This window comes from Lepisosteus platostomus, chromosome 11 (genome assembly GCF_059453375.1).
Source record: "Lepisosteus platostomus isolate fLepPlt1 chromosome 11, fLepPlt1.hap1, whole genome shotgun sequence".
NCBI classification, from domain to species: domain Eukaryota; kingdom Metazoa; phylum Chordata; class Actinopteri; order Semionotiformes; family Lepisosteidae; genus Lepisosteus; species Lepisosteus platostomus.
Genome location: NC_142621.1, coordinates 33,849,831 through 33,872,424, shown reverse-complemented (window position 1 = coordinate 33,872,424; position 22,594 = coordinate 33,849,831). Strand labels below are relative to the sequence as shown.

Below are 22,594 nucleotides of genomic sequence, written 5' to 3'. Positions count from 1 at the left end.
TGCATTGCCTACCAGAAAGGGAAAACTACAGTTTATTTTTCTAAAGAGACAGAGTCATAGAGAGTAGGGGCTTCTTAAGACCCTATGCCCAAAATATACTTCATAACCCTGCTACACATTCCATCACTACTGGTATAATTTCTAGGTATTATTCATTGCTCTTGCAAGTGTTTAAATTATTTAAATTACTGTATGTAGGATTATTCCACATACTGTACATGCCTTTTTAGCATAAAAAAGACATGGACCACAGAAGAGCTTGTTGCCTCACTTAAGGTTTGCCAACACTTCACCTGTTGGGTTTATCGCAGCCGAACTTCACACCAACTCAACCTGTTGGGTTTACCGCTACCGGGACATCCTTTATTTCTTATCTCATCTCAGGTGCCCCACCTGGGGATAACCCTCTTGAAATACCCGGTCGACTGCTTCCCTGGAGCACGGGATTACCCAAGCTCTTGCTCTCAAATACTCACAATTCCTCGAGAGTGTCTAGTTCCTCCTAACAGCAGACGAGAGACTTCAGGAATTTTGTTAGAAAAGAGGAGTCCTTACCTCTAATAAAGGTGCTGTTTCAGACCGTCTCTCCCATCATCGGGGGTCCTTCGGCCTCTGGGAATCCTGTCAGTGACGCAAAAATTGTTAAAATAAAAGTCATACCCAGGTCCTGGTTTAAATGAGAGCAGTGAGCTTTATTATGTATGCATACAGGAACAGCACCAGTGAAAAGGACAGTGCAGCTCAGTGTTACAGTGGTACATTCCCCAGTTTATATTCCATGATCAAAATAAGTTACTGAGCTGATTACATCCTTTGTTACCAGGCAGAGCTTTAGGCTCTTTAGGAAACAGGTTAGAATGTTTCAGAGAACATTCTCTGAAATTCTAAATATTAAATTAAATATGGATTTAGAGCAAGCAGTTTACAGCACTGGATATTCCTGCGACAGGGAGTTCAAGAAGCTTGAGGAAGTTGATGGTTATTCATAGCACTGCAGCAGCCTCACTAGGAAAGTGTGGTTAAACTGTACTGAGCTTGACCTAATGCACATATTACAAAAAACAGCAAAGCAGCCTTCTCCAGGCAATGCCTTTATAACAGAATTCTATTAACTCTTCACTGTCAAAGTTCTTTTCCTGTTTTTTTGTACCTGCTCTCTTATTTCAGGTTTGGTTCTTAATGTTTCTTCCTCATTGTCCTGCACTAGAAAGGATTGACAACATTCTTAAATAAGTTTATATTTTTCTCAAAATTCCAAAATAAAAATGTCACCAAGTACTATTACATGTTTTCTAGTTCCACTCAACATATCATCCACAAGATGGCAATAGAGCTGTCACCACTTTTGATGTTATTTCTTCTAACTGATTCAATTGCATGCCAATTGTGTGCACTGGGTAGATTTTCACCATGCAGTTGCAATACAAACCCAAAGCAGAGCTCAGTCTAGACGTGTACCATTGCCCAAGCAACCAGATGACACTATGGAACTAGCACACAGTGTATCGCAAAAAAATGGGAAAGTAAACAAGCATCATTACTTCTTATCTCTGGGAAAAATACTGTAATGCAACCGGGGCTCAGGCGGGCGCCCTTGCCGCACAAGGTCGGCCCCCCACTGTCGGGGGCTCGAACCCAGGACTCCCGCGTCACTCAGCAGGGACCCAGCCCGGTGAGCCAAAGAGAGATCTCTCTACAGCCCAGTAGCTGTAGTCCTGCTATCACAGGGAAGGGCGACGACGTCACCGCTCCGGTAAGCCGGCTCTTACACAGTGCCTGTCGGCCGTAAGCGTTACAATACAGTATTACAGATCTGATATTTTCATTAATTTGTTTGTTAAGTAGCAATAGTATTTTCTTTGTTTCTGTGTAAGAGCTTAAAGAGTATGCAGTGCATGCATTGCATACATAGATAATGTGCCCCTGGTACTGTAAGATGGACAGAATGGCTTTTGTTCATTTGAAATCTTTCTAATGATCTTAATAGGACTGAGAAGTCTTAAAATATAGAAGTAATATTCCCTTTAATGGCTCTCTAAAACATTCTTATGGTTTTTCCAAACCCTGCGGTTATATCATCTGTGGCCATATTGTTATTACTGTTATTGCTGCCCGGAAGTATTTATCCAGGGCTGAGCTGGATTTGATTTGCTGTATTGCTACTCTGCGTGGGTGGAATGGAGAACCTTGTTGCCTTGCATCTATAGGCAAATGGTGTGACTGTGAGGACCACTGCATCACTGACAGCACTGAGAGGTTATTATTCAAAGATTCAAGAGCACAGTGAACTCCACAAATTTGCTCTATAACTTGTGTAACCACCCATATTTTTCACTTGAACGAGTTATAGTTCCAAGAATAAAAATTCAAAATTGTATGGAATATATTGCTCAGAATGGCTTAAAATCTTGTAAACATTTTAAAATTACTCAGGCAATTTCAATTTACAGTATCCTGTCATTTTTGGTGATTAACTCACTGACCCATGTCATTTTACTTTGTAGTTGTATCAGTAAAGTAAAGTAAATTTAGACCACTCAGTTTTTTTGTACTCCATTTTTCTTTTTTGTTTTAAGAATATATTTAACACTCTACTTGACCCTTCACAGACCATATCTTATGAAGATAGTTTCCTTTACCTTTTGTTCAGGGTGAGCTATGAGTACTTTATTAAACATGTTTGGACACATAAGGATTATTTATATATACAGAGTATATTCAATGTTAAAATCATGTGTGAGGGTGAGAGTGGAGAACAGTGGTGTTGTTGCTGACACAGTCAAAAACTTGCTGCATGGGGTTTCTCTTGTAGTCTTTCTGTATTTTAGGGGTCCTTATATAGAAACTTGGAGTTTGGCAGTACTACTGAGGGTGTTGGGTTTCCGATATCGGTTTGTGGTAGGTGAGGAATGATTATTTTCTAATTTTGTATTGTTTTATCTTTATGTATGGAAAATAAAATGCCATTCAAACTTTCTTCACCAATAGCTTAGAAGATTTGTTATAAACAGTTTGAAATCTTTAATTTCTACCACTGTTTCGTAAAACATTTGTTAATTTAAAGACCTCCTTTTCTTTATTAGACTTTTCTTAATTAGAACCCTTTTTTTAAAAAACAAAGATTCTTCAATCCTTTGTGGCAGAAACACTTCAGGGGTACAGTTGCTCAGTTGCTTAGCATTCAATAATGTGTCCAGTCTCCCATCAACTTGTCTAATAAACTGCTACTTCCCTACAGCTGCCTAAACAGGCCTTAACAAGTTACCGATTTAATGGCATACAGACACAGGTAGGAGTTATGTATTCTCCTAATAAAGCTGTGTAAACACCAGACACATCTTCACTGACAGAGTGCTGATGAGAAACCCAGCACTTGGTACAGAGGTAACGCTAATTGCAGATCCTATCAAAACAAAAAAGTTTAATCAAGAGCATAGTTGAGTTAAACAGCTGAGTTGGTGTAAGCAATTAAGAGCTCAGCTGGAATGAAAAATCCACAAGGACACTGGTGTCCCCAGACCCCAGCATGAGAAAACCCTGTCTGATTGCCACATCCCAGAGTACCCTGCGCTGCTGAGTCTTCTCACTTGCTGTGCCAGTATTGCTGTGCAAAGGATTAACAATCTTACGCTGTTGGAGAGCTTCTCATGGGATAGCATTCATGACAGATTTTAGGGTCCTGTTAATTTGATTCCTTTTTTTTGCATGACAGTTGAGACCATTCAAGGACAAACATAAAAAATAATCCTTGGGCAACTTGGGGATTTGTCTTTAGCATCAGCTCTCTTCCAGATTGCTAGAGGAAAAATGGGACAGCCGGAAACTCTGGGATAAATAGCAAGACAAGTAGCGCTGTAGATTAGGAATGTGTGAAAGCCATTCTGCTTCATCTTCAGATTAGGAAAGTGAGGGAAGAGTGGTGAGTGGTTGGATGTTATCTCTTTCAGTTAGAGCAGTTAAATCTGGTCTGTGTTTAGCTGTCCTCCCTGGTCATAGAGGAGGACTGAGGAGTGAAAGAAAAAAGGTGGCCTCTGAAAAGGTGACACTGAACTGAATTGCTACCGTAAATTAATTTTTTCATTTACAACAGCTCTCGTGAAAACTTCTTCTCCTTGATTTAATCAAGTTTACAAGGGATTTTAAACTGTTATTTAGGAACTGACTCATCAGAGTTCTGATTGCTTGATTATTCCTACAATAATTATAACAATGTTTGTTTTTTAAAAATATTTATAAAGGAGAACAAGATATTGGGTTCAGCATGTAGTTTTACGTATTCACATAATTTTAAAATATTATGAAAACCACTCTTTATGTCTAAGAAAGGACTGTGTTTGCACACATACACTCATTTTGTTTTATTTATAAATGGAAACTTAATGTTTGAATTAAGTGCTTTACAAGATGACAATAACAATAAATAAGAAGACTACAACAATAAATAAGAAGACTACAACAATAAATAAGAAGATTTCACAAGATAAAACACAATTACAATTACAACAATACAACAATAACAATAGAGGAGACCGTGGAAGGTGGTACTAAGAAGAGCAGAGGGGTGAAGAATGGAACCAGTTAAGTAAAGGCTTTTCTGAAGAAGAAGGTTTTGAGTCTGGATTTGAAGGAGTTTAGAGAAGGTGACTCTCTGATATCCTTGGGCAAAGAGTTCCAGAGCTTGGAACTCTCTGGAGAGAAAGTTAAAGTTAAAGTTAAATTTCACTGTAGAGGCAACTGATTACTAAAAAGTTTCATGAGAAGTATTTCAGCTCAGCTAACACGTACTGTACACTGTCTATTTTGTTATTGAAAACATAAAAGAGACTGAGCAAACTTCTGAAGAAATAGTACAAAAGAGGATATGTAGCAGTTATCTCTTGATGCCTCAAACCAGAGGTTCAAACCAGCAGTTTTCCAGTTTTAAATGTACTGTATATATATTTTTAGAGCTGCCTATTCCTTTTTATGTTTAATCTTCCATTACCAATTGAAGAGTTTGTAAATGACAAAAAGTTTAATCTTTTCTGAAAAGGATTGCTTGAAATTCTTGAATTTAGTATTTTTGGAATATAACTGTTAAAATACAAAAGATCATATTTTGTTTATATCAATATCTTATATTTCACATACCCTTTACATCCCAAAAAAGTTATCAATGTGGCTAAAACAAACTATCATCTTTTAACCAAAGAAAATCTGTGTAAGACAATTTCAGTATTGAGGAAACTGCTGACATTTTGAAGGTAGCATAGTACAAATAGGAACATGAGGAGGGATAAAAACAAGGAGTGGATGTTCAGCTCATCTGCTCATTTGCATGTCATCTCACATCATGAAGAAACTTCAAACAATCTCTGCAGCTGGTGAAGCATTAAAAAAGTGCCTCTGTCATCTCTGTCAGGTTGTACTAGGAAGGGTTTTATTGATGAGTTGTAAGAAAACTACTTACAGTATACTGTATGAATGCAGATTATTTCTAATCTAATAATAAAACTTCTTGCTTGTAAAGTTTGTCTAATGTTGAAGTGATAGCATTTCATTTCTTGACTTTATGGCAATATATTGTGTTTTACAGGTATATTTTACAGATGATATTATGTATTAGTGTATGACATATGCAGAAATATTGGGTACAGTGACTGTTTATAGGGAGGAGCAATGGCACTGTGGCTAAGGATCTCTGCCTATGGCTGGAAGGTTGCCGGTTCAAATCCCACGTCTGGCAGAGGAATCCTACTCCGTTGGGCCCCTGAGCAAGGCCCTTAACCCCAGCTGCTCCAGGGGCACTGAACAAATGGCTGACCCTGCGCTCTGACCCCCAACTTCTCTCTCCCCATCTGTGTGCCTGTGTGTCTCGTAGAGAGCAAGCTGGGGTATGTGACAAGACAAATTCCTAATGCAAGAAATTGTATATGGCTAATAAAGTGATCTCTTATTGTATATGATAAATAGCTGTGTGGCAGCTGTGTGAATTCATATTTCACAATGTTTAATATGCTTTTTTCTAATGAACGAACTGGAATGGCCAACCCATGTACCTGATGTAAACCCAGTGGAATACAAACAGCCTCAAGGAAAAGACTTGAGATCACTCTTTGCTTAATGTGTTGATCCTCAGAATTGACCTTTAGCCTCCAAATCTACCTGATCATTTAGAATAATCTCTACGAGGCTTATATGCTATATATAAAATGTGAATGTACGTATCTTTCATTTACAACGTAAAAGGACACAACAGTGCATTTAACACAATGCATTGCAGTGCAGTTATTAACATACTGTACACAGAACTGGTGCTAAATGGACACTGTCAGAGGTGCTGAACACAATAGTTAAGAAAAACAATTGATCATTTTTATCAGTTTAAAATCAGCTTAAACTGAGCCATAAAACAAGAAACTCAGCTTTGCAAACACAGATGTCAGATGTCAGTCAATATCGAGCCACCCTGAGGACTAAAAGCTTCCTCACATATGAACTGACCTAAATTGACATTTGAAACTCCCTCCAGTCATTGGCACTGTGTGCTGTAATGAGTGATGACCTGAAGCTGATGAAACCCAGGAAAGAGCATGATTGGATAAACTGCCAATAATATCACATACAGCATACTTTTAATAGCTGAACTAATAAGGTTAGCTAGTAAGTTCTTGGTTTATACTAAATTATTATTATTAGTAGTAGTAATACTAGTTGCAGAGGTGACCAGCAGCAGTTGATGCAACTGTGCTTAAAATAAGAACTACTTTTGATGCAGTAAATCAGAATATTCCGCATATGTTCAGTAGGTTAGAAGTTTGAGAACTGTAAAACCTTGAAGCTGTCTGAATTGATGCACTTGCAAGATCTTCTGTTACTTTCAGTGATTAACCAGAAGCACGTGCACCTACAGACACACCTACTGTGGGGTTATCTACTAAAGCACCAGACTGTAATTTATATATTTCCACATGTGACCAAATAAACCAGTTAGAGCCTGAAACATTATAATAGCACCTTTAAAAAACATACAGTTTACCTGTTGCCATTCATTTGTCTGCTCATGATCATGTCTGCTTATAACATTGATTGTGTGGGTTTACCTCTGTGGACTCAAACAGTGAACAATATAATCAAAAATGTTTTAAAAAATGTTCTTCATTTATGTCATATATCTGAGTGTGAGTGGTAAACACACAAATGAAGAATATAAACATACAATATTTTTAATTAAAACTCTTATTTATAATGGCAATCTTGTACTATTTTACAATAGTGCATTTACTGGAGTGACATACAGTAAGTAAAGAATGAAGATGTAATAACTTTAGTCTATATACTGTAGAAGATACGAAAGATGAAAGGAAAGTGAGCAATTTCAAAGGCAGTGTAAGGAGAAGAATCCCCAGTGTGTGATTATAAAATGTGTTTCAAATACCTTGCAGCAGCTAAGTGAAATATAAAGTATTGTTGAGAAACAGTAACAAAATGAAAGAATGTAATTCATTTTTTAAGACTGCTCACCCTCCTGTTTTCCACAAGACAACTTATATTTTCTAAATTATATAGCATCAACATAAATATGTGAATGTGTACATAAACACATATACTGTATATTATTAACTGAAAATGGTGTTTAAAATAAATCATGGAAGGTTCGAGTGGCTTTTTCTTAATCTCTTTTTTTAATCAATATTTTGTCTGCTACAGCTTTTATGTGGGAAGAATAAGGTAAATTTAGGTCAGGCAAACACGATTTTGAGTGCTGAAATCCCGAGAGTCTTAAATACGATTCCAACTCCAGTTTAAATGGTGTTTTTACATGGTTTGGCCTGCGGTTTTATGCATGTTAATGCATAAGTGTTGTCCCAGCCATTTAAGTCATACTATTTAAATGCCATGGTTCTTTATTCAGCCATCATCAGAAAACCACTTACAGCTGGCAAAGGGCATGACAACAAGTACAGTAGCCTATTCTGAAAACACAGGGCACAAGGTGGGACCAAAACACACAAAGCTACTCATTTGGTGTATTTGGTTTGGATGAGACTAAGAGATAGAAGTTGCTGGAAAAGCTATCTGATGACCCTGAAAAGCTGCACCCCATCACAATACACAAGTGAGGTGATGCTAGAGCCCAGGTGGCTGAGACAGCAGCGATGAAGAATTATACAAAGAGAAGTCTAGTCTAGTCTTCTGTACTGTAGATTAAACAGTCTTGTGCAGATTCAGCTTTAATGAGCTCAATAAGAACAGCAACGCGCTCTGGATCTTCCCTACAGAAAAGACACCCTGAAAGGGTTTTCATTCCTTATATACAGTATGGCCTCAGAAAGGTTTTGTTTCACATTTTTATGGTTTGTTAATGATGTTTGTTCTGTTCTTTGATATGTGGCAAAAGTGGATCTTTATAGTATGTTTATGGGTGTTGGTCTTGTCTTTTGTTATGTATTTTAAGTTGCTGGAGCTGCTAAGGCAAGTCAACTTTCTTTTATCTTAGTATGACTTTTGATGGAGGGTAAATGAACAGATCCCAGCAATACCTTCCACGTTGTGGTTAAGTAGAAATATTGCATTGCTGAATGTGAAATATTTACATGTACAACTTTATACTCCTAATGTAATGTTCATCTTGATGTTGTTCCATGTAATCAAATTCTCAAAACAAAATATTTATTTTCAATATATTTTTTTATTTTATATTTATTAGCTTGCTAAAGCTTTTTGGGAAACACTCATTATTATCCTACAGTAGGTGTATACTGAAGCCTGACAACTCTGATACAATAAGGGAGTGGTTACACTGGACAATATACAGTATGTGCACATCCATTCAGTTTGTGTCTCATTATATTGTGGCCTTCATTATGGCCTGAAGTGGTTTTAAACTGGGCCTTGCATTGAAGTTTGGGGGCTGTGTAAATAAAAATGTGTAACAAAACTGTAAGCAGCAATGAGTAGAAATGGGTATGGTATTTGACATTTTCTACTTCATAAATACCTGTATACAAAGTAAATAAAGAAATGACAGTTTGAATGTACATCTGTCAGCACTTTTACATACATGGCTTTCAACACAGACAGAGGAACTAAGCAGATATAACAAGCTGGTGGGTCAGAAAAGGGCAGCCTTTCTCAGAACACACCTGCCAACCTTTTAGGTTCATTACAGGGACACTGAGGCAAAACCTAACCTTTGTTTACACCTAGTCTAACTCTGTCACTCTCTCTCGACAGGTAGTTATCTGTGGCTGCCCAGACTCCGAAGACACTATGCGCCTGCTCACCTGTGTCAATGAACACTTTGTGCCCCACAAGGTGAGTGTCTAAGCAGGTTTGTCTCGTCTGCTAAGTATATGGGTATACTGCCGACATTGTGAGAGCTGACTCTGAGAAGAGAACTGACAAGGAGAAGAGAGCAGTTGGCAGATTAGGGGTCAGAGGAAAGGTGTGGGACTATTCCTTATCATAGCACATCATTAGAAGTTTGTGTTAGCTGGGGCTGACCTAGATTGTTAAAAGTATGGGGGCTGATGGTGTCTGAGAAGCTCATTACAAGGGTGTGTGGAAGATATGGAGCCCCACTGATTTGCAAATCATCACTTTGAGCTTTGAGGTGAGGCAGTGGCACAACTAAACTACTATGGCCCCCAATGGAAAAATATTTTTTCCAATAGAAAAAGGTTCCTCTTTTTCTTCCTTTCCCCTAACATCACACACTAGCAGCAGCATAATAAGGTAGCCACATCATTTGAAATTCTTCCTCAAACCAAATATTCTTATGTAAAGGCCATCTGTAGCACTTGGTGGGTTAGTGTAAATGTAGGCTTCAGGGCCAACCTGCAGCCTAGAACAGCTCTGAGACTGCTCTCTTTTGATTTTTCTTTTGCGATTACTACTTTTGTGCTTTTGTGGCATACATAGGTCATGTAGCATGATTTGAGATACTTTGGTAAAAATCTAATTTTAAAAATTATCACCCACTTATAAATGTTATTTTGTAATTATTTTGCAATTATCATGCTTGAATATCACAATCAAAAATATTTCTATATATACAGTTTCTAATCTTAAGTTTCAACAAGTTCAACACTTGATGATTCTCAACTACAGCTGATTACTACAATAATATGTAACATCTTTCCTAACATTATTTCTAAGCTTTCATCATCAAGTATAATATTGTAACATACTGTATGTCAGTAAAATACCAAATATACTGTAGCTGTTTCCATCCTGAGAAATCAGTTAGGAACCCTGAGAGAGTACAACTAGTGGATGATAACATTTCACATACACCTCACTTAATCAAATTGTCTTCAGACCTACATTTTCATAGGTGAATGTTATTTTACTTAAAATATAATGTATAAAGGTGCAAAGATGATGTCATAGTCATGCTGACCGACATCCTTATGTTAGTCCTGTTAAACCAAGGTTCCCTGTTTAGTCATTAAAGATCCCATGGCCATGTTCATAAGACCTGGGCTGTTAACACTGGGGTCCTGGTTAAATTCCACTCTTGGTGGAATTCAAGTGGTAGGTGGAGTCAATCTCTTCCTATGTGTAATCATTTTGGATGAAAAACATTATACAGTATTAGCTTAAAGAAATTACTGATTACTATTATATTCTGTGAACCCTTTAAAAAGTTTGAGCTGCTACTTTAATAACAATCACAAGAGCATAAAACATAAAGCAAACATTGTAGAAAGTCATTATTTTTCAATGTTATCAACAAATCTTTTTCTTTATGTATATCTTTAAAAATTTCTTTATGTATACACAGGTTCAGGTTTCTGTATTTGCCATCTTGGAAGTGGAGGTCATATACTGTACCTTTTTATGCCATTGTACTATAAGATTTATCACTGGCACCTCCTCTAATAATTCCTCAAATTATTTGGCCTTCTCTATACGTAAGAGACATATTTCACTTGTATAAGTTAAATATCTTTAATTGGGAAAGCAATTTTATTTAATTCATTGCCGTTCTCTGTGCTTTCCTATAATTTCAGTTGTAGTACTTTTAAAGAAACTAAACATTGCAAACAACTACTGACTCCGGGCCTCCAGTCACGTCAGCTTATAGCTCCCAATGATTAGATCAATCTACAGAGTGAGCTAAAACCACCTTTGTTTTCAATTGTATAACTAAATCTTTTCTGACACTTTTCAACATTGCCACATCCTGTTATTTCATTTTCATTGGTTCTCCTTTTCTTTCTTTCACTGTTTTTGTCTTCTGTGCAATGTTGGTGTATAAAAATGTATTTTTGGACTTAGGTCTTTATCGTAGTGAAAGTGAGAATTTATATAACACATTTGGTTAAATATTATTATTGTTAGTGTGAGACATTTTCCACATAGCTCGTACAGAATGGCACTGCACCCTGTACACTGTAGCTTGTACAGAAAAACTGATTTTTATTTATCACTTAATAAAAAGGTAAATGCAGTGCACGTTACTTAATATATTGATTTTAGTATTAGAATTTCTTTATTTATTTTGTAATATACAGCATTATACAGTCATATTCATGTTATGTATTATATTTATTTTTTTATTAATATCACATTCCCTTATTAAATTAAATTGTTTTACTGTTTTACAATCTGACAATCCAAGACAGAAGAAATGCATTTGTGAAATAACATTCCCCTACTGTGTTCTAGAATCTCCGGGAGAAACACTGTGCATTCTATTATAGTTTCACTATATAATGTGCAGGTAATCCTTTCTCCTTGTGCCACAAAACCATATTTTTCTTTCCATTTCTTTTGAAACAGTCCATGACATTGCTGTGACAGTGTTTGTAAGGGTTAGCTTGCAACAACACCAACTGTTCAGCTGAAGGTGTTTCAGCCATACATACAGTATAACACTTTTTTAGCGTATTTACATAATTTTGCTCAGAAGCTACCAGTTTATGTTATGGCAAAGATGTAAGGTTAAAGAGTGGACTGGAAACTACTTGCATAGTTATTGTCTGTCCAGTTTACATATGGACATGTAGCGCAGTGGCCATGATTCTATCTCTTATTTCGATATCAAACCATAGGCTATCCTTGGATTTATGTGGTCTGGTGGTAACTGATTACCACATAGTCTGGCAATTAGTTATGTAGTCTGATTTACGTAAAGTATTCAGTATCACGAATGCAGCAGACCAACACCCACAAAAAACTAAAATTCCAATTTTTGGGTTAAATTCTAAGTTTTTGGGTTGCTTTATGTGTGCCATGTAAAATCTCAGTGCTTGCTACCTACTAGCACACGTGTCATAAGTTGCTGACCGTTTGTCTTTGGACTGTAGGATGAAACTAGAGCACCTGGTTTTCTCCTGGGTATGTGGGAGTACTTTGGTGTTTGTGCCCCATACAGACAACACTGCAGCAATTGAACGCTGGGCCCCGGTGCTAAGAGTCACGAATGTTAACCACTGTGCCACTCGCTAGGCTTTCTGATTTGGAAATTACATTTAAAACTAGCAATGCAAAAGGCACACATACAGTATGATGTCAATGCAGGTTGAACAGGTATGACATTTTAATAGTTAAAAACTAAAAAAGTGGGGTAACATATACTGTACCAGCCATGCTGAATTTTAAATTATTGCCAAGTGATTGGTAATCTTCAGAAGATGACGTGCTAGTTGTTGGAAGCTTTGTTTTGAGATTTTTAAAAATCTCATACTTGGAGCTGTAGTTTAAGGACACCGGTGTGCTTTTGGCCCTGTTCTTGGTACTTCATCTTCTAAAACGGGAGTCAACAGTGATGTGTTGGAAGATAATAATGGTGTTTCCTGGAACATTTTCAACTGAATTGAAACTGGGCCGATTTTCCTTCCTTGGGGGAAGTTTTCGAGTTTTCCAGTTGACATTTTTCAGTGACTTGAATTGACAGCTAAGAATACAGTCCAGCTTTGCATTTAGAATTTGAAGAGATATTGTTCATTTTGATAGAGAAATATCTCAAAAACAAAATTTAAAGTATATTTTCTGAAAAAATATCTATCAAAGAACATTAGGAGTAACTTTTTTCAAGCACTTACAATGTAATTACAGCAATGAGTAGAGCAGCAGTGAAGGCCTTCTGAAAATTCATGGTATCAAGCACTAATTTTAGACTGCTATGAGATTTCTACCATGCATTTAAGAAACTGTATTATGCCTCGATCCTTTATCATCAAATTTCTGCATTTTAGAAAACACTAAGTATCTACATTGCAGTATCAATTTTAATTTAAAAACATATTTTCAGTGTTCTGCAACCTGGCTTGAAAGTTTTTTAGATGTATTCATCAGTCTCAAATTTAGAACTTAACTGTGGTGCACTAACACAATGAAAATAATCAGAGAAATGTATGGTAATTACTACACATGCAGACCTCACTGATTAAGCATCATTGTCTGAGATAAACATTTCTCCAACATTTCCAAGCTGGAGTCCAAGCTTTACAAGCAGACACTTGTAAAATAAATAATTTAAATGGATTTAATGCACTTCACAATTACATTATTGTTAAATTAACCCCCCAATAAAATATTTAGCATTGAAATGCAAATGCATTGGAGTCCTGTGTCCACTGCCAGATAGTTCAGGAATGATTCTAATTCCACTGTTCTCTTGCAGCAGTATGGCTATTATTATTATTATTATTATTATTATTATTATTATTATTATTATTATTATTCAATAACATCAAGCCATTTACTACCTGTGATGAAATGAAGACACAAAGTAAAGAAGACTGTAATTAATTAAATTAAAACTAACTTGGATAAAAAGTAAATGTCCAGCTGAGAAACCATGTATAAAACCAGTACTGTCCTCAGGACTTTCCTCTGCAAAAAGAGAGGTTTTGTGAAAAGCTCCCAATTGTTATTTCCCCAGTAAAATAATACAGTTGGACTTTTGTCAACATCACTAAATATCAGAGAATATCCACGGTAACACATCCGAAATACAGACAAGCTGACTTCCCAATTTTCCCAAAGTTAAGTCTCGACTTTTATTTCCAAGTTTTGAGATTTCCTGCAGATTCCAAGAAAGCTGACTATAGAGCAGAATCCTTTCCATTTGAGAAACTGTCTATCGTGTGTAGGTATCCATGGAATTTTTTCCATCTGAGAAGCTGTCTGTGAGGCTTAGTGGGACTTTTCTGTCTTTCACTACGCCAGTCGTCCCTTGGCAAAGAGCCAGGGGACAGTAATTGGACTCTGTGATCATTTACAGCATTCTCCCTGTGTGAAGTAGGTTTTAGACAGAAAATGAATCAATTAAATGGCATAATTGGAGAAATAGTAGTGATGTGGTCATAATCATGGCTTAATTCCATTCCAGAAGACAAAGACATAGGATTATGTTGCTTTTGCTGTAGTTTAAATTTACTGCACTGTTTTGTTCAAACCCTGAGTGCTACTTTATACATTTATAAATTTATGCTATTTATAAAGTTGTACTGTTATAAATGCAGGTTTTTTGTAGTTACAGTGACCACCAGTCCATCTGCTTTTTAGATATTAATAATTAAGGTCTCTTGTAATGACAACATTTTTATTCCAATGAAATAAAAAAATTACAAGCCAAAATTCTGACTGAGCAACAAGGCTTTTTGATTGATAAAGGTTAGCAAATTTAGTTCTAGTTTTGTCTAGTTTCACTTTCCAGGCTGTTTGATTTGACCTTCACCTTTGACTGGAATAAATATTATCTTGTGATGTGTCATGATGGTAGTAAACCATTCATATCTCCCACAGGTGTCTACACTTCAAAATGTTTGGGCTGCTGCACTGTCTTGTGCTTTGATTTAAATCTACAAACTACTATTATTATGGCATACATCAACTTAGAATAATAACAGCTCCATTATACTGAAGTTTCATTTGTTTTGTCACGTGCCTTTATAACGTATTTGAGAGCAGGGATAGTCTTTACCGGGTGATACACTGTTTTTTGCACTTGTCAAAACATTTTTTGCCACTAGTCTGCATGATCTATTAAATGCTGTCTTGCAAACCTTATTTAGGGTTTGACATGTTTTATCCCATCACAACCACTGAAATCTCCAAAGTCACAGTTGGCCTCACAGCGGCATGATTAAACAGTTTCTTCCTTGTCCAGCTGTTCGGTTTGAGGTCTGATCTAAGCAGTGTGTAGGTAGTTAAATTCACCTTCCATTTCTTAATTATCAGCTTCTTTGTGATCTAAAGGATATGAAGATAATGTTTTTATATCCTTGTCTTGGTCTATGCCTGTCTACAGGTTTCTACAACTTAACTAAAACTAGAGGATGAAAAGATGAAACTTCAACAACAGAAAGCTACTTAGTCTTTGTTTTAAATACACTACCTAAATAAAGCACCTTACAGAGATAAGTATATTAATTCTGACATCATGTGAACCACTATTAGTGCACACAGAGAGAGGCCACTGAGCTAGTTGTGTGGCTTATTAAGGTAATTATGAGCATCTAAATTTAGGTTTGCCAGCAAAGATTTTGAATACTTATGCAATAATGACTTTTCCATTTGTCTTTCATATTAATTATGTATTTACCTTTGTCTTTTTTGTTTCTTGCTTTGAATGTGTGGAGTAAGTTGTGCATATAAAATATTAATTGTGACTTCAAAGTGTCACGACTGTAAGATTTAAAGCAATACAAATTTAATACTGTCTGATAATATTGCAAGCGTTACATTTACTCTTACATTGGTTTATTTAACACATTTTCCATTGTATTAATAAAACTGTATATTGTACTTCTTTGAATCCATGTGTGGATATTGCTCTTATTGATTGATTCTTAGTAGATAAAAGGTACTCCCTTAGTTTAATGTACTTATTTCTAGTTATTTCAGTAAATTAAAACCATCAAAACACTACACAATGTTATGGTTTTGCCTCAACATCTTTTAAATTTACTGAGCTACAGTATAGTAATGCTCAATAATACAGAATGTCCTGTGCAACAGAAGAATATTCTCGCTTAGTCCAATCTTAGTGTGTGCAACGCATCAGGTCAACTTGGATTGTGATTAGTTGCAAATGTTTGTTTTTTCTCATGTAGCAATTCTGGAAGCAGATCAGTCCTGCTGTTTGTTGATTGTCATGCACTCCAGGGGTTTCTAAAACTTTGTTTAACAATGGGAAATTCTGTGCCTAGTATAAGGAGTAATGCTCAGTGTTAATTAAGGAGTGCAATACTGTTTAACTACAGTATGTTCACAGTTCTGTCAAGATCAGTCTCTCCTGGAGAGGCCTGAGGCAGATATGATTGAAAGTTATGAAGGAAATGTTTTTGGAAGGTAGCTATGACACTAATGTCATTCTTCTGTGTGTAACATGGGTCCAGTAGAAACCATTTCTTCTGAAATTTCTTCATACTTTGAGAATGAGGAAGGTGTGTATAATTTTCTGATATATGTCAAGAAAGAGTTGCCTGAAAGTTTATTGTGACAATATTGACTCTGATTGAGGCAGGCATGTTCAGACATTTGATGTATGGTCTTGTCCATGGAACCAATAGTGTGAAGATACCATTTATGGGATTATGACTAAACACCTTTAAGTCAGAATCCCCCTTAATATGTGATCTCTTACTCTTTAACTTGCCCCACAGAGGTGGAATGAACTACCCGTACAAGATGTATAGGTGCCAGCATACAGTATATGTGACTTCACAGCTGTCAGTTCCATTCTTCAGTCTCTATTATGCTGTATTGCAGAGCTATTACTTCTCAAACTGGTAATTTAACTTGGTAATTTCATGTATTATTTAATAATATAGCTTTTTATAAAGTGTTATCTGCTACAAAATGACTTGTACTGTATCAAAAGTAGTTTTTCAATCTGAGGCTTGTTGTTCAGCAAAGTCAAGAGATTATGGGCCCTCAACTGATGTATAAAGAGGCCCTGAAAAACTAATTAACTTTAATCTTTGAGCACCAAACTTTTATTGTGCTCTGCGATAGACTGAAAGTAAGCTAACTGTGGCACAATAGGAGGGAAATTTGTATTCTTTTTAGATATTCCTCAAACCACCAAGGGACAGCCCCTCATTATAGGCAGCAAGTTATTCAAGTAAAAAGTTTATTAAATTGCATTCAGGCCAGGTGTTTCTGGAAACTGGGGCACTTGCTTCTTCCAGCAGGTGCTTGTTGGAGTGGGAAAGATGCATGAGCTCTGTCATGTCTGTACCTGGTAAACAAATCGCTAGCTGCGTAATTACTTAGCGACTGTGCTTACTCGGGGTGTAAACACCAATACTAAAAGAACCTGTTCCCTGGGGAGCCCCTCACTGCTTGGGCCTGCTTCAGTGCTGAGGACCCATGCATCACAACTGCTCTGTGGGTCAGGTTCAGCAGATCCTCATCACTCGGAATTACAACATCATGAAAAATAAAGACCCCCTTTTCGCAAAATACTTCTCTACCTAATATTTCAATAAAGAAAATAAACTCAAAGTATTAAAAGCTGGCATCTCAGATGATTAGCCCTTTCAAACCCAAATTATTTTAAACACTTTAGAAAATTATTTCCTTTGGTACACATGTTTACAATAACACCAAATCACACATCAGAAAAAAATTGAAAGAAAATAATTTTGGAAAGAAATAAATGATACCAAATGGCATCAGTGGGCTGCAATGGTCAACTTTTTGGACACCTATTTCCTAGACCAAACAGTGTCTTCATTCTAGCCGGCGGTTTGGTAACAAACACTTATTTTAACACTTCTTAACTATACTTTGATTAGAGACTATGTGTTCAAATCATTTTAACAATTGAAAATATATTCTTCCTTTCTTTCTATGTACAGTGTTTTAGTTTGTACAGTCATTTGTTATAACTATTTTAGTATTAGTGTATATGTTTCTCTCTTTCTAGAGTGTAGAACTCAACAAAGCAATTACTATTGCGGGTTATGCAGTTGGCCAGTTCGCATTTCTTGCATCTCATTCAGTAATAGTTCTGAAGCAGCAGCAATGCATTAAGAACACACCTACTGTACAGCATCAACCAGCTGGAAGAAGATCCACATGTAGTATCTGAGTGACTTGAACTCAATATTGTGCAAATCAACACCCCCTATACTGTACTTTGTATAATCTGACCAGTGCTGACTGGGGCACCTGTTTGTACGTTTTTGGGGCAGCTGACCATCATCTTACTGTATTAGCTGGTGCGCAGCCAACCGTAGTAAAGATCATACAGACAACCTTGTTGTTATACCATTTTACACACATTTTGACACATTCTGCTTTCAATGTAAGAATTAGTGTCCATTCTACAGTATGTAATGTTTTGTGTGTGTGTTTTTGGAGAAATTTGAAAATTGCATGAAGAAAAGAGATATTTCTTTCTATAAGACTACAAAAACCTTAATTCTGAAATCAAAGTTACTGGTAGGTGTAATTGTATGTAATATTTAATTAATTTATGCTTACATTGATAAAGAAATATACTTAAATTAATTAAATTATGCATATTTTGTCCAAGTAATTATTTCAATAAAGCATGCTTTGCACCAGCTAATAGATCACAATACAGGAGAAACATGACCACTTACTCCCAGTGATGTTGTGTTGCATCACTATTTTTTGGACACCATACAGACATTAAAAAAATGTAAACTCTAAACAGTTTTCTTACTAATAATAAAGGCCTCTTGTAACTTTTAACACAGAAATTGGAAAATTATATATATTTAATGCTATAAGATTTTTGTGAAAAGACAGCTGGTAATCAGAGATGTTCATACTTTCAAAACAAGCTCTCTTGAATATGTCCTGAAATGTGTTATGACTGAAATAAACTCTCCAATTATTGGCTAAATATTAAACCAATCGTGGCACTGACTAGTAACAGCTTCATGTGACATCTTAAAGCAGGAAATGTGCAAAAGCTGTGCTAAAAATGATGATGGCATATAGCATCATTGAGCTGGTAAGGGTTAATTGAATTCTTAAATTTGGCTTACTTCTCCTACAAATGTGATGACATTTGTAGACAGGTTTCAGATCATGGTCCATCATTGAGAAGCTCTGTTTGGTTGTAATGTAATGTTACCAGATTAGAAAAAGGTGAGCACCTTAGAAAGTGACTGACAGTACATTGATTTTTTTAATCTATAACCTACCAAAGACACAAAGGAATTATTCACTTGATAACCTGTATGAGTAAGATCCTTTCTGTGTTTCTTAGGACCATACTTGAAATTCAACAGGTTAAAACACCTCATCACCTGAGCCCAATCAAATCTCTTATGAATTAGGTGATTTAAATAACATACACTTAAATGTAAAAAAGGAGATAAATGAAACCATTCAACATTCAATGACAATACAAAATCCATATTTAATTCTTATAAAACTCTGCGTGCACAACATGCATAATGTTATGTTTGCTATATACACCTTTTATTAACTTTTATTAAGGATATCAGTGCTGTACTGCTCGTAATGACTTATTAAAACATACTTTTGTAAGAATTAATAGTAAGAGTGGGCTAGTGCGTCAAGGCATTCATTTCAAGTCCATGTTGATCTCTGTAGTCTAGATACCTTCACTTGGAGCCTGTGTATTGTCATAAGTCAGCTATGGAAGGGAATCCTCTGGTGGCAGTACACACCAGGCTGGAGCCAGCCAGGTCATCCTCCTGCTGACTTCGTCAGAGAACTGTGAGCTGGCAGTATATATATATATTTGTATGCTATATGTTAAGATGGACAAAATATTGATTTTTTGGCTCTTAATTAAAATTAATACATTGCACCCTTCAGACTATTATTATTAGTCCCACATTTTGTGATCTTCAAAACATAGTCTAAGGCTTGTGATAGGATGGCAAGTTCAGACAAAATGACTGCTCTTGATGATCATTTTAAAAATTGGGAAGCTGGAGCTTCCACTTCATCCATCTGCTATCTGGAGACAGAGGGCAGTTTCACTGCAGTGAATGGCAACAGTGGGAGAAGAAGCAGGGAGAATGACTGAAGGACAGACCTGTGGTTGTGTTTGTGAGTTTTGGACTGAGTTTTTTAAAGAATCTCAGAAAGAAGCTTTTGAGTGTGAAGCCCATAAGCAGCTTAGCCACCCTGCTGTGTGTATAGTTAGGAACACTTAAAAGTCTAAACAGTAACTCAGTCAAGAGCATTGGTTTTTGGATTTTTTACCACAAATGTCTTTTTGACTTAGACCTGGTTTTTAACCTAAATGTGTGATCAGAATATAGGCTAACTCACACCCAGTAGCAACAATGTACGAGAAATTATTTTAACATTAAAATTGTAATGACATTTGCATTTAAATTACATTACAGTTTCTCCAAGCTTTTGATCCTGACCTTGTTAATCTGGTGTCTGTAGCAGAATTCCTAGGCAACATAAAAAGAGAAGACAATTTTCCAAATAGATACTAACTGACTTCCAACTCAAGAGAAACTCAGGTGGAAGTGAAAAGACAAATGAAAAATGTTGAAAATGTTATCACCTGAAGCATGAAGGCAGATTTGTATTGCATCTTCTAGTCCTGGTACTGTATCTTCATTAGAATTGAGGGACAGATGAATTCCAAATCATATTGAGATATTTTATCCAAAACCTGGTTCCCTTTTCCAAGAAGCTCAAACGTGGTTGCAAAAGAAGTTTATAGGATCTAGATGATACAAAACTCAAAACCTACTGTCAAATGTTTAAGGGCACAAACAATCAACAAACTTGTTTGACTATCATAATATTGAGACTGCAGACGGAAAGAATGATTGTATGGACTATGAAGAAGGCAGTTCACATGCACAAGTCATGTAATTTTTAGACGTTCTGCATGGAATTCTGCAGAAATCCCTACTAGGTTTGAACCTATTCAAAGATACAGAAAGTACCTTATCTATGTTATCACAGCCAAGGGAGGATGAATAATTTTAAACATCATAAATTTGGAAAAATACGAAATATGGACATCAGACAGATTTTTAGAACCAAAGAGACAATGTCTAGAACAATCTTTGCTATTAACCCAAGCACAGCCCAGGATGAATAGCCTCTGATCCTTGTATACGCTGTGATCAATTTCAGAACAATAAATGTCTTTATGATATGACGGATAAAGGGGAACAATATACAAGGAAGTAATGAGTTACTGTCTTTTTTCATCCACTTTGGAGGTTTTCTATAAGCAGAGTACTGATGAGAACTAGATGTGCACATCGAGGACTATCTGCAGTGCAGTACAGGTCTGCTCAGTAAATTGTTTGCTTAATTGATTTGGGCAAGATAAGGTGTATACTAAATTACAGTGTTGATTGCCAACCCAGGCAGCCTGCTAAAAAATAGATGCATTCCCTCTATCAGGCTATTTCTAGTGACATAATCCCAGGAAGACATTCACAAGAGTAAATAACTATTTTTAGAGAGTGAATCAAACTCCCTGTCCATATCACATTTTGAGCTTTGAGGTTGTCAGAATCCTTTTTATATATTTATGTGTACTTTATGTGTCTATCTTCAATGAGTGGAAACCTTTTTGAGATGAAGACAAATGACAGAAATGTGTCTCTTGAAAGTTATCAAAAAGATTGTCAGCTTTACTTTTAGATAAAAAGGAAAAAAAAAACAATCTGTCATAGAAAGTTAGTTTTTCTGCTTACATACCAAGTTTTCTTTTCGAATTAGCAGGATCTAAAAGAGTCATCATTTCTAATTATGGTATCAACCTGACAGCTGACCTACAATGGGGAAGTTGTTTTCAAACCCCCTGCAAGCCCTCCCCCACAGACCCCCACTTGCTACTGTAGGGTACCCCCAAGTGGGCTCTATCTTGCTACCATAGTAACACACTGTAGTAGAACTAATGGGAATCCCAGTTTTAAAATTGGAATGCCTGTATTAATGGACTTCAGGGCTGAGTGAAGGCTACTCTTGCACACACTCACACATAGTGCTTGCACAAGTCATTTAATGTGCAAGACATGAGATAAAGCTGGACTGATGAAAGTCCCTTCTTGTTTTAGTTTTATTTGGACAAATAAGAGATATTAATCTTCTTATGAATTGCATACTAAAAGAAGGTCAAATTGTCTAATAATATAGTGTATTTGTTATATACAGTATACTGTATGATTATAGACAGCTGGCAATACTCACAGAAATAAATAATTTGAGATATTTTTCATGCCTTCATTTTTATTTCTTCAAAGTAAACTCTACATTAAAAAAGCTTTTAGCTTTTTAGTTGGGCAGCATCTGTAGCTTTAAAGTAAACAAGCACCATGGCTTTTAAAAACAAGAAATAAACTGCATACTAAAAGCTTGATTGACTAAACAAAGTCTTATACAATTCTGTAATTCTAGTTAAAGAAGAATTTAGTCAGCCCAGGAAACAATCTTTCCAAATGTACAGACTGATAAAGTTTTGCTCTGTCTTATGCGCTTTCTTGCCATAGTTATGTAACTGTCTTAAGTGCTCAGTGTGTTCCCTCTCACTTTTTTATTCAAACCTCACCAAGTGCAATTATATATCATAGACCTGTACAAAATGGAGTAAATGGTCAGATAGGGTTGATATAATTAATGGTCAATCATGAGGATCTGTTTTAGGACCACTGTTTGT

At 36.1% G+C, this 22,594-nt stretch overlaps 1 protein-coding gene across 2 annotated transcripts in view; it reads left to right on the top strand.

Moving 5' to 3' along the window:
• Positions 1–22,594, top strand: part of spata20 (spermatogenesis associated 20) — a 135,172-nt gene that overhangs the window by 62,195 nt on the left and 50,383 nt on the right. The window contains exons 15-16 of one of the 2 annotated variants that reach the window (XM_088599339.1): positions 9,217–9,297; positions 15,248–15,754. In XM_088599339.1, coding sequence (XP_088455465.1) covers positions 9,217–9,297; positions 15,248–15,262 — 96 coding nt within the window. In that variant the 3' untranslated portion in view covers positions 15,263–15,754. Of the gene's footprint in view, positions 1–9,216; positions 9,298–15,247; positions 15,755–22,594 lie in introns of those variants that run through there. The other variant, XM_088599338.1, reaches the window with a different exon arrangement.